Here is a 16,675-nt window from a genome sequence, read left to right as displayed (position 1 = left end):
AACAAATGCCCTCCAGTTTGTAAAAGAATCATACAATGTACTGATTTGTACTTCTCAGCTCCGATTGGTACATAAAAGACTGCCTGTTTCTAGACCTTGTGTTGTCTGAAATATTTTTGAGAAGAATGTCAATAGCCGAGAGAGGAACTGAATGTGATTGTGAAGTCTCAGAACTGCCCTGTGTAAGGTCATTGTAATGTGTCAAAGCTTCACTCTTGACAAACACAAAAAAAACCTTGCTTTCATCAAAGTTAATTTTTTTACTTCAGAGAAGGTAGTCTATTGCATGGATATAAATTCATTATGTTTTTAACAGTGGTCTTATTATCGTACCACATAAACTCAGTAGGAATTGGTTAAGGTAAGTGTAAGATAAGATGAGCTCTTTGACCTGCATGGAACAAGAAGCTGACAAGAAATCACCTGAGTGGTTTCTAGTTGGAAAATGCAGGTTGTTGACTGTTATACTTTGCCCTCCTCCAGTAGTCCCTTCATGTTCCGTCAACGAGTATGTGTGTGCCAGCGGAGGGTGTGTGTCAGCCAGCCTGCGGTGTGATGGACATGACAACTGTCTGGATGGCTCAGATGAGGTCAGTGCAGCCTGATTCAGAAACCACAAGCAAACATTTCAGTGCTGAGGAGCTGCTTATCCAATCATGGACCGACCAGTTTTATAATATGAGCCATTCACTGTTTTGATTTCAACAACAGCAGATGATTTACGGTGTTCTTTTGCTGACAGATTGGCTGTGTGAAGGAATGCAGGGAAGACGAGTTCCTTTGTCTGAATCGTGCTCACTGTATCCCTCGGCGTTGGCGTTGCGATGACGTGTTGGACTGCATGGACCACAGTGATGAGGAAAACTGCAGCCAGGGTAAGCATGACTGTAACCTCACTAGTTGTTGTTTTGTGGTATTCTTTCAATGACTGATATTTGAGTATTTGATTGCTGAAAGTAAGAAATTTTTGTCATACAATAGGTCAAATCTTTCACTACGGATTTCTTTGAACAGAAAAGTGATGTGAGCCATTTCAAAACATTAAACATAAAAGGCGTAGAACAACAGAACAACATATATGATGGGTGAGGGGCAGCCGTGGCCTAGAGGTTGGAGAAGCGGCTTGTGATCAGTAGGTTGCTGGTTCAATTCCCCCACCGGACAGGCAGGAAAAATTGAGGTGGGGGGGGATAATGTCTCCACCCCCCTTAGCCGGCTGATGTACCCTTGAGCAAGGCACTTAACCCACAATGCTCCCCGGGCGCTTGGTGCAGCCCACTGCTCCTGTGTGTTTCACTGCATGTTGCATGTGTGTGTTTGAATCAGTGATGGGTTAAATGCAGAGAAGTAATTTTCCAGCTTGGGATTAATAAAGTAACTTAAATTTAGAGCACATGTAGCAGAGGCACAGAATATAACTACACTATATGGACAAAAATATTGGGACACCTCATTATTGTTGAACTCAGCTGTGGCATGGGGCTGTATTTCAGGGGCTCGGCCTCACACTTCCAGTGAAGGGAAATCTTAATGCTTCAGCATACCAAGACATTTTGGACAATGCTATGCTTCCTGCTTTGTGGCAACAGTTTGCTGAAGGCTTTTTTCTATTCCATCATGACTGTACCCCAGTGCACAAAGCAAGAGGTCCATAAACTGGAACGGAGATTACAAGCCAGACATTTTTGTCCAGCATCAATGCCTGACCTCACAAATGCTCTACTGCATGAATGGGCAAAAAATCTCACAGAAATCGTGGAAAGCCTCCCAGAAGACTGGAAGCTGCTATAGCTGCAAAGGTGTCTGTGGATTTAGAATGCAATCTCATTAAAGTCCCCGTTGGTGTAATGGCTAGGTGTCCCAATACTTACGTTCATATACGGTACAAAGACAATGAAAAATATGAGATGAGATGGGAGCACATTCAGGCTTTGCTTTTAGAGGGAAAATGATCCAGAGCTGTCTGGATCATTGTACAATCATCTGCAATTTTAATTTTGTCAGACAGTTTTTGAGTCATTTCCTGTTCCTGTGTAATTCCAGGTGCTTTCTTCTGCCGGGCTGATGAATTCATTTGCAACAACACCTTATGCAAGCTCCACACGTGGGTGTGTGACGGCAAAGACGATTGTGGAGATAATTCTGATGAAGACATAGACATGTGTGGTGGGTTGAAATTGTCACTCACAAGGCTTTCCTTTGAAGACATTTAATGGATATTTTATAAGCCACTACTTTTCTGCTATCCAGGAGGGAATATTTCGTAGTCATTTCATACAAGATTTCAAACAGTTGTTTTTTCCCTTTTGTTTTTTGAAAGACATATTCATATTCATTCATATTCATGTTAGCTTCTCGTCTTTTTATCCCCAGCAAAACTACCCTGCCCTCCTACAAGGCCATTCCGTTGCAGAAATGATCATGTCTGTCTGCGCACAGACCAAGTCTGCAACAAAGTGGATGACTGCGGTGACAACTCGGATGAAGAAGAGTGTGGTGAGTGAGAAAATGCAGATCTGACATTATATCTGCACGAAGCAAATTTGCATGTGGAAATGCTTTTGGATGAAGACAGGAAGTGACATAAGAAAACTTAAAAAAAAATAAAATATATATATATATATATATATATATCTAGTCTGTCACTCCTGAAATTATGTTTCTATCCATGTAGTTTGAAAGTTTCAGCAGCAAGTGAGTTCTGCCTCTATTAATATTATGGGGTTTTTTTGGTCTCTCATGCCCATGTGGCATCCTTTGATATGTAATATCAAACACTGAATAAGCTGACAAATGTTAGCATGCCCTACAGTTTTCTGATGATATGTTAAATGGGGACTTAAAGATCCTCAGGCCTGAAAGTTTTGTATTTAGTAGTATTTAAAGTTTTGCCACTGTATGTAAATGAGACATTGACCTTAACGTTCGTTGTATTTCACACTGTTTAGTTTTTTATTGATTAATTGTGTCAAAAAAATATCTGTTGTTGTCTCTGGTATGCATAAAGGCAAAACTGCTGCTGGAACTCAGGAACGATCACACAGAGCAGACAGGAAAGGAAGGGACAAGTCACTGCTTATTCTCATCTTTCACTCTTTCACTCTTTCATTCCTCCTGTCCTCCATTCATCTTCCTCTCTGATTTCATTGATATATCCATCCATCTCTCACCTCACTCCATTACCTCTTGCCATTGTATGGTTCTCCCCTCCATCCATCCCCTCAGTTTCACCTTAACCCCATCATTCCCTCCTTCCACCTCTCACTTCATTTTGTTATTTCACTTCATTCTCCCTGGTGTTTGCGGGGTAGGCTCATTCTTTTTTTTTATACATTTTGATAGAAAATATACCTGCACACTCAATGCTAGATCTTTATTTTAAAAACAACTACAAGTTGACAACTATAGTGCGAGTATAGTCAAAAGGGGAAAGAAGACGCAGGCTATTTAAAGAGACAGGTGACTAATTGTACAATACAGGGCAGGGAATACTATAATACAATACAATACTATACTATAACAGTACAATATTTTTTGAAGGAGCACATTTGCACTCCAGTATTTGGTTCTGCATTAGTGATGTTGTTACCTTTTTAACTGGCACTGTGTGAACTGAAGCAGAGGTGGTGGCCGGAAGACCACGGCCTTGTGGGAAGACAGAGTTCACCTGCGGCAACCAACGCTGCATCCCAATCCAGCTCCAGTGTGACCTTTTCAGTGACTGCGGTGATGGCGGCTCGGACGAGCAAGACTGCAAGACCTGTAAGTGCGGCATCACTTGACTTGAGCAAACAGATCAAAGAATCATTCAGACGAGATAAAAGCATACCAAAAATCACAATGATGTTATCAGGAAGATCAGCAGTCACCTCATTTTAAATGCAATGTTTTGATATTTATGGTAATGCGTGTATGCCCATGTTTGAATGTGTTGTGTACTGCATGAAAGACGATGATGCCCTCTTGGCTTTTGCACATCAAAAGAAAAACACAGCAGGTGTCTAGATGCAAAGGATTGAAGTGTAATCAAATTCATGCCTTTATTTGTAGTTTCCAGTGGAGATGTATGTGGAAAGAAAACAAATCCATGTGGAGAGGACGCAATTTGCAACCAGACAAATGTTCACGCTACATGCCAGTGCAAAGCTGGCTTCAAGAGGAACCAAAAGACAGGCCAGTGCGAAGGTAATGTTTGATCAGTTTTACTCTTTTTCCCAATAACAGCAGTTAACAGTATAGAGATTGCTAGTTCAGTCATTACAACATTTCTTTTCTGGACTGGTAAATTAACAGTTTCTTTTTCCAAGATCAGCCAGGTTAAGAATGGTGCATGAATTAAGCTTTTTTTTTTTTTTTAAGCTTTAAATTCTGTCAGGTGTCACATATGAAAAGGTATTCCTTGGGGCTTAATTATGAGTAAAAACTCAAACTTCAAATGATATTAAATGGTTAAATGCATCTGCTAAAAGTGGACGAGCCAGTGCGAGGTAATGAAGATGGTTTAAATGGACGCAAATAATGAGGCTGCCTCAATTGTGTCAAGTCATATCAAAACATGTCAGACTAAGGCCTCTAGTTTCACGACCAGCTTAGTTTCAAACTGGCAGTTTTCCCCATTATGTGGAGAACCTTTTGACAGGACACAGACCGACAGTTCCTATAGTAGTATGGCGATGCCAAAAATATCATTAACTGTTGATAAGCTGCCACAGAACTGTTGTGGTGTAGTTAAGGGTAATGGTGGATACTATCATTAAATAAAATACTGACAACTGATATATAAGAGATATTTTATTAATACTGTAAAATTTAAAGATATCTGTTAATTAATATCTTAAAGGTTCCAGTTTTGACCACCTCTCCCACCCACACTCTCTCCTTAAGGCATTTTTGCTTGCTATGTGTACTTCTACTGACCTCAGAAATTTCAGATGAATAATATTGCATACAGTCGTTTTCGTTTTCGTCGTGATAATTTTGATTATGTAGTCAGCCCTTCAACCTGGTTCTTGTTTCCCAGTTGATTGGATTTTTGTCTGGTAGTTATTGCCTTTGCCTCCATATTATTGCCTCTCTGTCATTTACTGCGTGCATATAATTTCCTCTTTTACTAATGGGTCGAAGGCACCACTTCTCATGGAGAAAATCAAGGCCATAATGTATTTATTGCATACACATATTGTGTCCTCGCCTTGGCCTGACTGTTCTATGCTGGAATGTGTATGTAATATATTGTGTCCAAGTGTATGAAGTGTTGCAGTGATGAAAAAATACCTGTTCCTGAGTAAATCAGTCTATCAATCTATTTTCCAGAGATAAATGAATGTCTCCAGTTTGACACATGTCCTCATTACTGCACAAACACTAAAGGATCTTTTAAGTGCACATGTGACCGGAATTACAAGGAGCTCAATGGCAACTGCATAGCCAAAGGTTTGATCTTGAAGTTTATTATCAATCATCTTTTGGTGCTCTGTGCTTGCATGCTAATTTGATGATATGATCGAATTGTAAAATGAGTACAATGTTTAATTATATTTGTACTGTATGCACCATGCTGATTGTCTAATACCCTAAATGGAATTGAGCCAATTTTTTTTTTTTGTTTCCTTTTGTTTTTATAATAACTCACTGGACAGGACCAGAAGACCGAGTGCTCTACATAGCTAATGATACTGAAATCCGAAGTTTTGTGTATCCGTTTAACCAGAGCCATGGACACAAACTTCTCACTCACATTGAGGACAATGCCCGCATCATCGGGATGGATGCTCTGTTTCACCACCAAAAGTTTATCTGGGCTACCCAATTTAACCCTGGTGGAATTTTTTATAAAGACACTCTAGAAAGAAGTCAAAGTAAAACAAATGTCAGAAATATTGTAAGTATATCTAAACTTTTCTTTAAAACATCATTGCAAATGATTATGAGCACTAAATTAAAAAAATGAAAGGTGATAAATTGTCTAAATGTCTCATTGCTGTGTCTTCTATGAGACACAATCTTTAAGTGAATGTCTGCTCAAAAGTTTGAACACAGCACCTGACTGTGTGGCTGTTATTGGTTGCAGTGTTCAGACTTCCGTCGACCTAGAGATATTTCTGCTGACTGGATCACAGGCAACATTTATTGGACTGATCACTCTAGGATGCACTGGTTCAGCTATTACACAGCCCACTGGACTAAATTACGATATTCCATAAATGTGGGGCAACTTAAGGGACCAAATTGCACCCGCTTGATTACTGACATAGCAGGAGAGCCGTACGCCATTGCTGTCAACCCAGCCAGAGGGTAAGTCATGCGGATACCTATTCCCTTTTCCTCCTGAAATTTCTCAAGACACATGCAGTGTATATACTGTCAACATTCTGATCAGATTTTTTTGGGTGCACCCTTAGTCATCAAGACAGCAGAGAAGTGCTAAAAGCCAAAAACATAAAGGGAACAGTTGAATGAAAATCCGGCCATTGTCTACTCACCCCCGTGCCTGTGGAAAGACAAGTGAAGTTTTTAGTCCACAAAACATCTCTGGAGCTTCACCACAAACCAATATCGCAGTATTCTCCTAAACAATTGAAGCAGCTGGGGATTTGTTTTAAAATGTTAGAAAATCAACAGCAAAAAAAAAAAAAAACAAAACAAAATGGTTCCGTGCAACTTGCCTTAATGCAGTCCAAGACATTATTCATTATTTACACCACACGTACATGCATTCGAGCTTATGCACCCTCTTCAAATGGGGTTTATGCTACTACTTTAAGTTTAGTGGCCATAATGAAGATTTCAGCATGAATATCGTTGTTTTTTTTTTTTTCAAACCAATCTTGGTTCTTTTTTTTAACATTTTAAAGCAAATCCCCATATTTCTTTTCTTTAATTGTTTTCTGTTGCAGGATGATGTACTGGAGCGTAATAGGTGACCACTCTCATATAGAGGAATCAGCTATGGATGGCTCCTTACGCAGGGTCCTCTTGGAGAAGAACCTCAGGAGACCCACCGGTAGGTACTTCCTTTAAAGCCCATGAAGAATTTTACATTGCTAAACATTCCTTTTCTGTGGTTACTTGAGAGTAACACCATAAGAAATGAAATTCTTCCTTCAGTATACCACATATGAAAAACATAAGGTGAAAAAATGAGAATATTGCATTTATTTTTGCTACTCATTCACATTGATTTGTCAAAACTAACATCAGTACTTCAGTCTTTAAGTTAAATTTTGTGAAACTGTCTTTGAAAAACTGCTACCACTATATCTTCATCATTGCCACCATGTGATGAAATTATTATCTGTAAGTCACATATATTGTATGTGTCCATGCCAAAGAAATAAAACAGAACACCATAAGCATTTCATAGCAGGGGAGATATTCCATCAAAAGCAGAAAAAGGAGTAATGAAACCAGGGTGCACTTATGCACTGTATGCAAGTCTCATATAATTCATAACAAGCTGCCGAATGTACGAAGCACTCTAAGATTTTGAGATGGCTGTCTATATAATTACCTAATGCTGCATCCACACAGGAGAGCAGGTCCACACTTTACACTGAAGAAATGTCACAGAAGAGTGTATCCTGCTTTGTAACTGTATGTGCATCATCAGGTCATGACCCACACACTACTGTATAACTGTGATGAATACACATATGTTTATACACACTGCATATATACTATATACTGTAGAACAGCCATAATACAGTGTTTGCAGCTTTAAAGTCAAACCTTTAATATGGTAGCTGAAGATATAGAGGACAACACCAAGGAAATTTGTAAGTAAGGAATAATTTACAGCCACTCGGAATTGGTTGGTTTGTCTGTAGGGAGACACTTAGCGCTGATCTACTTTTGAAGAGCTGCTTTGGCCTCCTTTAATTCAAGGGGCCTGTGCCCTGTCTCGGTTACAGAAAGAGGAATTCATCATCCGTGGGAAAAACGCAAACCTATTTAAACGTTCCAGCCAGGTGCTCAATTATGCAGTCAGACTTTTGGGAGAAAGTAAAAGCGAGTCACCAGGTTGAAATTGTAACGTAAGCACGCCTACACCCTGCCATCAGTGGCACAGTGCACGACAAGATGGCAGATGATCTACTACGGTATTTTGACACAAGCAAAACAAATGTTGAATGAAAACAGCCAGAGGGAGATAGAAACAACATAAAGCACTGTCTGTGCATCCTGTTGATCTGAAACATACATACAGATACTCTGACCTGAAGGTCTCCTGCACTGAGGGATTCCATGATGATCCCCATGTAATTTGTCAGGTAAATAAATCTCTTTCCCTCATCTTCCCACAGGGCTTGCCATTGATTATTTCAACCAGCGATTATACTGGGCAGATCCTGAGCTCTCACAGATAGGGAGCATGAGATTGGATGGCTCGGACCCTCTAGTGACAATCAGCGACAGACACGGTAAAGGCAACTGCAAAACAAAGCACAGCTTCTTCTTTTAAACACATATCCTTTCTGAGGCACTTTGTTTGATTCCCTCGACTTATTTTACATCAGATTTGCAGCAACAACACTGCCTGTGTGTCTCAGAAGAGTTAGTTTCACAACAGCACGTGTTAAGATCTGTCTGTTCACGCTACACATTCTTTCTTTTATCCGCCACAGGATATAAACTTTCATCACCCTGAGGTTACAAGTTTTCAGAATGAGGTTCCTTGATGTTATTTGCTTTATTTTCTCTGCTGGATTTACAGGGATTTCCCAACCATACAGAATTGATATATTTGAAGACTATATTTATGGAACTGGACTAAAACACGAGGTCTTTAAGATTCATAAATATGGCAAACAATCAGTGGAATTTCTCAGCTTGGGGATGGAGAAGCCCACTAATGTTTTGATCTCCCACCGTTACAAACAACAAGATGGTAAGTCTTGACACTGAGGCTGTGTTTTAAGTATTAAGTAAGCAATTATATTCATGTAGTATTCATTTTATATGCATACACTTTCTTTCTGGAATTATAGAGATTACAAAATGAGGATTACATTTTAGCATTTTTTTCATTGTTTGAATTTATTTAATTTTAAATCCTACATTTCAGTTCCAATTTAGTTTTTGTTAATTTTTAAGATCTATTTCACTATTCTATTTTCACTTATTGTTCTTCTTGAAATACTGTTTCTGTAATTACATATATGTTCTATATAAGTGTAATGAGTGTAATTTCTTAGGCTTGATTAAAGAGAAATTGAAAATATCTTCTTCCTGTGAAGGTTGCCTAGAAGGCTTATTTACACACTCAAAGACCTGCACTTTGTATTATAAAATTTTACAGGGAATCACCAAAAAAAGGAATGCAAGGAAAGGCATAGTGTTTAATCTTGATAACTAGCCACACATTTGACTTACCTTGACACCAACAACAGATACTGCACTGAATGCAGCAGTAATCTATAAAGAAAAAATAGTATAGTATAAAGAATAAGCAACAGAAAGCCGTGGTACATAAAAAACAATTATAAACAGATGCTGGATTGGCGTCCTGCTGTTGTCATTCAATTAAGGGTTTGAAGATATCAGGTAGGACATAATATGAGGAGGGACAAGGTGCACAAGAGCCAACACTGAGACACACTCAATCGATACAACTATGCCCTTCCTCCCACTTTCCTCATATGGCCCAACCAAGTTATTTGTTACATCTCTGCTGTTACTGGTTATAGAGTGTCAGACAGCTCAGTCTTGGTCAGTTTTTCACTTAAAGGGCAGCTGTTCCATTCCCCAGAGACTCATTAGGGCAGCTGTGTAGTGTGTAGTCTGTGGGCAGAAGATGTGCACAGCCTGCAGAAAGCTGTGACATGAAGGCCTGACATCTGCAGCAACACCCGAACAACCATTTAGATTTGTTCCGAGCTTTCATCCTCTTCTGTTGTGTAAGAAATCTGAGCACTGGTTATTTTTAGTATAAGCAGAATGTAACAGTGTGGTAACATTAATGATTTTTCAGAGACCTAAACTGGTAAGAAATAATTATATAATTTCGCTCAAAAATAAATAAACCTCAGAATCTCTCTAAATCACATTTGCATGTTCAGGTTTAGGGTTGTGACTCCAGACCTCTTTCACAGTTTACACATGCCGAGTAGCTGTATCAAACCTAATACAGCTCACCTTTGTGGAAGTGTTTGTAATTTTGATTAATTCTGTGTACTTTTTCATAAGATGTTCACGTCACTTTGTTTACCCACTGTAGGCGGCAGCCAGAAGAGCACTTCAAAGTGCCACTAATCAAATAGACAGCAGGAAATTCTCAGCACATTCCACAGTCGTTGATTATTCAGTCTGAATGATGTTAAGTTAGTCATATTCTTTCGCCTTGTGTCTTTGTGGACTTCAAGAAAATAGCACCTTTCATCAGAGAAATTAAAACACTTGAAATAAATAGCTTTACACTGAGAAAGAACAAACATGTTATATCCAAACAAATGAGTCTTTCTCATCTCAGGTCAGAGTGACACATTGTCTTCTTGGCTCTTTTTTGCTTTTCTCCACAGCGTCAAATCCATGCCTGAGAATGTCCTGTGATTTCATGTGTCTGCTGAACCCATCGGGTGCCAGATGTACCTGTCCAGAGGGGAAGGTACTCGTCAATGCCACCTGCAGTGATGCCATCATCTCAGGTAGGCCTACTTTTGTACCTTCATGCCAAACGTAAGATTTCTTTGTTGTTTTATGATTTGTCAGCAGCTATAAAGGTGCAGTTTGGTTCCAAGGGAGATTTCAATCTACAGTGAACGGTGCAGTGAACGAACAGTGCTTTTTTGTTCATGCTTTTCTACTTTAAAATTCATGTTCACATATCTACTATTGTTGCTGGTTGACATTAGCAGCATAGCTCTGTGTGATGTGATTGACTGCTACACACTGCAGCACAAGTAAGTGATATAAGATTTGCTGTTGTGAAGGTGAACTGTGCCGGCCCCCTTGTGAGAATGGAGGCCGCTGCTTAGCCAATGAGAAAGGAGACTGGAGGTGTTACTGCTGGCCTGACTTTTCAGGGGAACGCTGTGAGGTCAACCACTGCACAGACTACTGCCTAAATGGAGGCACCTGCATGGGCTCACCCCTGGGTAAGTCTACTTCAAATCTACTATATTGGTATGAGCATGTGGTTCATGTAGTGTAATCCCGCTGCTCTGCAAAGCCTAGACTTTCTGAGCAAATTGCCACAAAAAGATGTTTTCAATTCAGAATCGGGTGCCCATTTCCTCCTTCGCACTGATCCCATGCATGATGGCACTCAGCTGCATTTGTCTTCCTTTAAAATTCCACGACAAACACTTTATCCTACAAGTGCAATACCACAAGTGCAATATTAAGGACTTTCTGGACTATTTTCTGGACTACCTCATACTTGCACACACTTGCACATGCATATTTATGCTGCTATATGCTAAAACCAGCTTCTTTATTTAAATGTTTAGCTTATTTAAGTGTTTAGTTTTATATTCTTTTTATATTCTATTTTTATTTAGCTTATATTTCTAGTTTATTCAACTTTTCTTTATATTTTTATATTCTACTTATTGCTCCCGGGACCTGAGTCCTATTTTGGTACCATAAACATGTGAATGTGAGCTGGTATGACAATAAAGTTCCTTGAATCCTTGAATCCTTTCTCACTTCAGCTTGTATTTGCCATGTTAGCCAGTTGAGCAGTTTTTTTCGTTAACACTTTTAAGTTTAGCTGAATGACTGGTTCTATCCTGCAGTTTAGTGACGGTATATGAATATGCCAAGATGACAGTGGTGGAAATGAATCAGGATATACAGTACGGCCCTATTGAAAATGCTTGTATTGATTTGCAAGCCCGTACATAATCTTCTCATTACAGCAATTATCCACAACATTTCAATTTCCATTCCTTGGAAAAAAGAAATCACCATTACATTTGCCCCGATACAAATAGTGCGTCCTGTGTTCTAGCATAAATGTTTGGCAGAGTCTCATTTAAGTGGTTTTGGATTTACTAGATATGTATTTATTGAGAGACATCCAGTAAATAAAATGAGAAAGCAGTATGTTTAATTTGAGTGAGTCATATAGCAGTTAAGCCGAACAGTCGGAAAGATAAAAATGTAGGCTTTTGATTAGGGTTGTTTTGATTAAATGTTTATTCCTTCAAATCTCTTACCCTCTGCTGGTCTTTTTATCATAAAATAAAATCTGTTTATTTTTCCTTTGGCCTTTGGGAAACATATCTGCCCAAGAGGAAGTTTTTTTGGATTAAATTTTTTTTTATGTGTCATAAAAAGAAGCCAGGATAATCACTGCCGCTCTTTGAACAAAATGCAGTCTGTCTATCAAGATAAGAATAATCATCATGTTACGTGCTGAGGATTCTTTGCATTAAAGTGTCAGTAGTGAATAAGAGAAGGCAGGACTCCTATTGGTGACAATCACCCTTATTTTCCATGCTACACCAAGTTCATTCTTTCATTTAGGCCTTCATTTAAATAAAGCTCTCTCTTGAAGTTGCCCTTAATATAATAAACATACAGTATATAAATATGTAAAACACTACATGTATATACAATATGTGCATCCTACATATACAGCAACCACATTATGCATTCCTAGACGATTGGGTACTTGATGATTTGCATTCCTATTTGTGGAGGACAGCTGAAAGGAAAATGAAAACATTGTGATATTGGTTATGCTGCTGTTGACATGGTGCTTTTTGTTTCATTCATGCTTGGCAGTCATTTTGGTTGATACTGAATATGAATCTAAGTGAGTGACCAAAGATGAGAAAGGCTTCGAATATAGTCAGATGGGTTTCCTCAAATCCCTGCTTTAGTGATAAAAAAAGGGACTGAAAGCAAGCTCATAATCAATTAAAGGCTGGGAAATTTTAACTATAAAGACACACAGTGTTGCTGAGTTCCTGTTCTTCTACCTCTTTGACTGGTTTACCCAAACTCTAATGGAGCTTTTGGCAACAAAACACACATGGTACTTAAACCACAGACACCACTGCTCTCATTTTCCTGCATTTTTATGTGTTCTGTTTTACAATTCAGATTTACGTGTCTTTAAGCTCTGTCTTGCAAGCTGGGTCAAACACACAATCCAATCCTGATATATTTTTATGCTGAGGGATGGCATTAGCCCATTGAAAATAAAAAATACATACAACTTTTTTTGTTTTGTCTTTTCTTTCCCTTGCTTACTTTTGCAGTGTAAAATCTTACAATCCCAATCCCAAACAACGTGAACAGAAATCAGTATCACTGATATAACATTATTCAGATCAACAAAAGTCTCCCTTTTCATTTGGATTTATAGTTTTATAATGTATCTGTATTTACACTAAGTGATAGTTGGTTGAAATGCCTCCCAATAACTTTTTTATCTACAAGATTCATATATTCGCATTTATGTTAAAAGGAGAGTACCATCGATATAGTACATTGCCACAGAAGTTAGTTATTGTGTTTGTTCTATTTGTCTGTTAAAACATAATGGTTTCTTGTTAAAAGTCTCTTGACACACCTCCATGGAAGTACTTTGAAGTTATAAGAGTACACAAAGACATGATACTTTTACCAAATAATTATTATAGCGTACCTAGTCAATATGACTAACTAAGATCAGCAAATTTCTGTGTACAGTTCTACTTTATGCAATATTTTCAAGATGCTGTGAGTAAATTATGGCTTTCAAAATTTCTAGGCAGCCCAAGTAAGCTGTAACACGTTCTTTGCAACCTCCTATGTTTTAAAATTCTATACATGGATTTCACTATCTGATGGAGTGCTTTAAAAAAGAAGGCCTGAGGCTACATATCATTACAAGTTTTACACAATGTTGCTAAATGTGACACTGAGGCATCCCCACCTCCTCAGACTTATGCAGGGGAAGTGGTAAAAGTGAAAGTAAAGACTAAACGTCCAGAGACTCACATTTGGTTATAATTAATCCCTTTACAAATCAATGAACAACAAATGAAATTTTACAAACATTATAGAATTATCTACAAATCTAAGTCTACATCACTACTGATTTATTTTCATAACCTGAACTTACTCCGTCTTTCAAATTCAAATAATGCACCAATGTTCACTTGAGTTTTCAAGAAAAGAAATCTGCTAAGCACATAATGGTTACTTCAGTGGACCTTTTAAGCCTTTCGAGTAAAAGAACAGAGTAGGGCATGCTCTGCCTGTTTAGAAAGCTTACAAACCCAGCAGCCACTGAGTTGACGGTGAAGTAACCTGAGGCAGAATGATTGTCTCTTGGACATTTCAAACCCAGATTATCCCAACCACAGAGTCGTGGAGTGTGAAATTACCACCTAGTGCAGTGTGACCTACATGGCAAGAACTGTATCCATGGAAACTTTGTTGTCTACAATGCAAGCTGGTGCGCCTGAGCAGCCACAATTGTTGTCTTTTCTGAGCACCCCTTGAACCAGCCCTGGTTTTAGGAGTGTCCATTAGGAATCTGTGAGTAAATCGTGTCTGCACTGAATTAAAAGGGAATATGAAGAGCTGACATGAAAACATTTCCACCTGCTGATAAAGTGTGATTTTAACTTTTAATCACATACATTTATCTACAGCAACTCTAACTCATAGTTTTAGTTTTTAATTTACCGTGTCGGTTCATACTCACAACTCTCATCAACCTCGCTTTCAGCTGCAGCAGGTAGATTTTCAGTTTTCGGTGAAATGGTGAAAAAGCAATCAGATAAACCTCCTTTACACTTCCAGCCCAGCACCAAACAGCACAGAGACATCATTAGCTAATTAATTAAATAGCTGGTGACCATTGTGGTGTATTTAGCACCCAAAGAGCAAGATATTCCTTCAGGAGCTGAGGAGTTGAGACCAAAACAGAGGAAGGAGTGAATACCAGAAACATGGCTTCAAATTGATGCTTATCGGCTATGTCTGTAATTAGGTTTTGCTGGTTCCAATGTATCTCATACATAAAGTGTATAAAACAGTATTTTATTTTTTTCTCAAGTGTGGTATATAACTCCCTTCTTCATTTTGAAGCAACTTAAGGTCATTTGGACACCTGATTAGCATGCTTCCTGAACACCTTGTTAGAGATAATCCAGACATGTCTGACAAGCAAGAAGATCGTGGGCAGACTCATAAAATACTGGTGGAAATGTATGCATATTGTGTCTGGCCTGGGAATTATTTCGGATTCCCTCGATGGTTCTGAAGGACATAACTGAGGAAAAGGGCACCTTAGCTTCTCTCCATAGGGGCCAATCTGCAGTCACCTTGACCCATACATGAATATTTGTCTAAAAGCTGTAGCCCTAAGACAATATTTACCCTTAGATAAATGCAAGTGTGTTTAAAGACATTCAAAAGTTTTGCTAAACAGTTTAGTCATGTATCTTTGAGTAAGTTTTAGTCAACAATAAGTGTATATGTTGGGGAATACTTTTTTGCCATAAGCACTAGAGAGTACTTAAAACAGCAGGACAGTGTATGTCACATAATTATAATAAACTTTAATGAAGGAACATGTCAGTCAATGTCAGTCTCAGTGAGATCAAAAAATCTCCTTTACAAGAGTATTTTAGAGAAAACAGGCAGCAGCATGACAAAGCTTCAGACACACAACATGTAATAGTTACAGACAGTAAGATTTCAAATCACAGCATGACTATACAAAATAAGACTCGGGTTGCCGTGTCCTGGATCACACAAACATCTACACCCTGATGTGCCTTCCTCCAACTCCTCCAATTTGTTTTTGAAAACACCTACAGCGACCAGCTCCACCAGAACCAAATCATTCTGCAACAAACTGCAGGAGCAAAAGCTCCTTTTCCCATTTAAAGAAAAGACAGACATTGGGGATAGATAGCAGGAGTAACTCAGATACATTCAAATACATTTCTCAGAGCAAAAACAGTGCTTTCCAACATTTTTCAAGAGTACTTACTTGCATAGGCATGAAAGAACTGAAGAATTGCCTTAAAATAAGTATGTGCCAGTGCTTTAGTCTGTGGATGGACAATGCAGGCCAACCAACATTTGCATACAGGGAGAAATAAGGACTTTAAAATTTTTGGAAAACAGAATGTTTTTAGCACAGGGGAAATTGTGTCAAGATTTGAGTACGCAGACAATATTTTTAAGCAGGATCAGTATAATGTCTTATTTTGATGGTTTCATGCTCACTTAATCTGTCCTTTTCTTTGTTTTCTCCAGGTAAGCCTACATGCCGCTGTCAAGTTGGTTTCTCAGGCCCTTTCTGTGAGCGAAGGATTTGTGACAACTATTGCTTAAATGGAGGAACATGTGACGTCACTCAGGGGAACCAGCCAGTTTGCCGCTGTATGGCAGAATATACTGGAGACCGCTGTCTGTACCGTGAGTCCTGCACTCATTACTTGGTGGTGACAAACACAAGAAATGATTATTATCACGCTCTTGGCCTTCATATGATTGACATTAGCCTTTCATGTCTAGCCACAGGAACAATCACAACAAAGCACTGATTTGAATTCAGTTATGCTGCATAAAATCTACAGACATAAGCATTCCAAAGTTCACTCACAGAGTGTGGAACAAAAACAACCCCCCGCAAGTGGTTTCTCTCCACAAACACCACATTTGCTTCTATTTGCAGATAAACAAAATCAAACTAATACAATCAAACAACCTGTGGGTGCCT

The 16,675-nt window shown here is 38.7% G+C and overlaps 1 protein-coding gene across 1 annotated transcript in view; it reads left to right on the top strand.

Annotated features, from left to right (window-relative positions):
• lrp1bb (low density lipoprotein receptor-related protein 1Bb) overlaps positions 1-16,675 on the top strand; it is a 138,246-nt gene that overhangs the window by 110,437 nt on the left and 11,134 nt on the right. Inside the window, exons 68-82 of the mRNA XM_046404484.1 lie at positions 484-590; positions 743-875; positions 2,044-2,166; positions 2,374-2,496; positions 3,622-3,762; positions 4,051-4,185; positions 5,314-5,433; positions 5,640-5,881; positions 6,071-6,294; positions 6,897-7,003; positions 8,304-8,420; positions 8,714-8,887; positions 10,518-10,643; positions 10,929-11,093; positions 16,210-16,371. Coding sequence (XP_046260440.1) covers positions 484-590; positions 743-875; positions 2,044-2,166; positions 2,374-2,496; positions 3,622-3,762; positions 4,051-4,185; positions 5,314-5,433; positions 5,640-5,881; positions 6,071-6,294; positions 6,897-7,003; positions 8,304-8,420; positions 8,714-8,887; positions 10,518-10,643; positions 10,929-11,093; positions 16,210-16,371 — 2,199 coding nt within the window. The remainder of the gene's footprint in view (positions 1-483; positions 591-742; positions 876-2,043; positions 2,167-2,373; positions 2,497-3,621; positions 3,763-4,050; positions 4,186-5,313; positions 5,434-5,639; positions 5,882-6,070; positions 6,295-6,896; positions 7,004-8,303; positions 8,421-8,713; positions 8,888-10,517; positions 10,644-10,928; positions 11,094-16,209; positions 16,372-16,675) is intronic.

The sequence above is a fragment of the Scatophagus argus genome, chromosome 11 (genome assembly GCF_020382885.2).
Source record: "Scatophagus argus isolate fScaArg1 chromosome 11, fScaArg1.pri, whole genome shotgun sequence".
Classification (NCBI taxonomy): Eukaryota; Metazoa; Chordata; class Actinopteri; family Scatophagidae; genus Scatophagus; species Scatophagus argus.
Note: the sequence above shows the minus strand (reverse complement) of the source record. Positions and strands in the feature narration are given on the sequence as shown.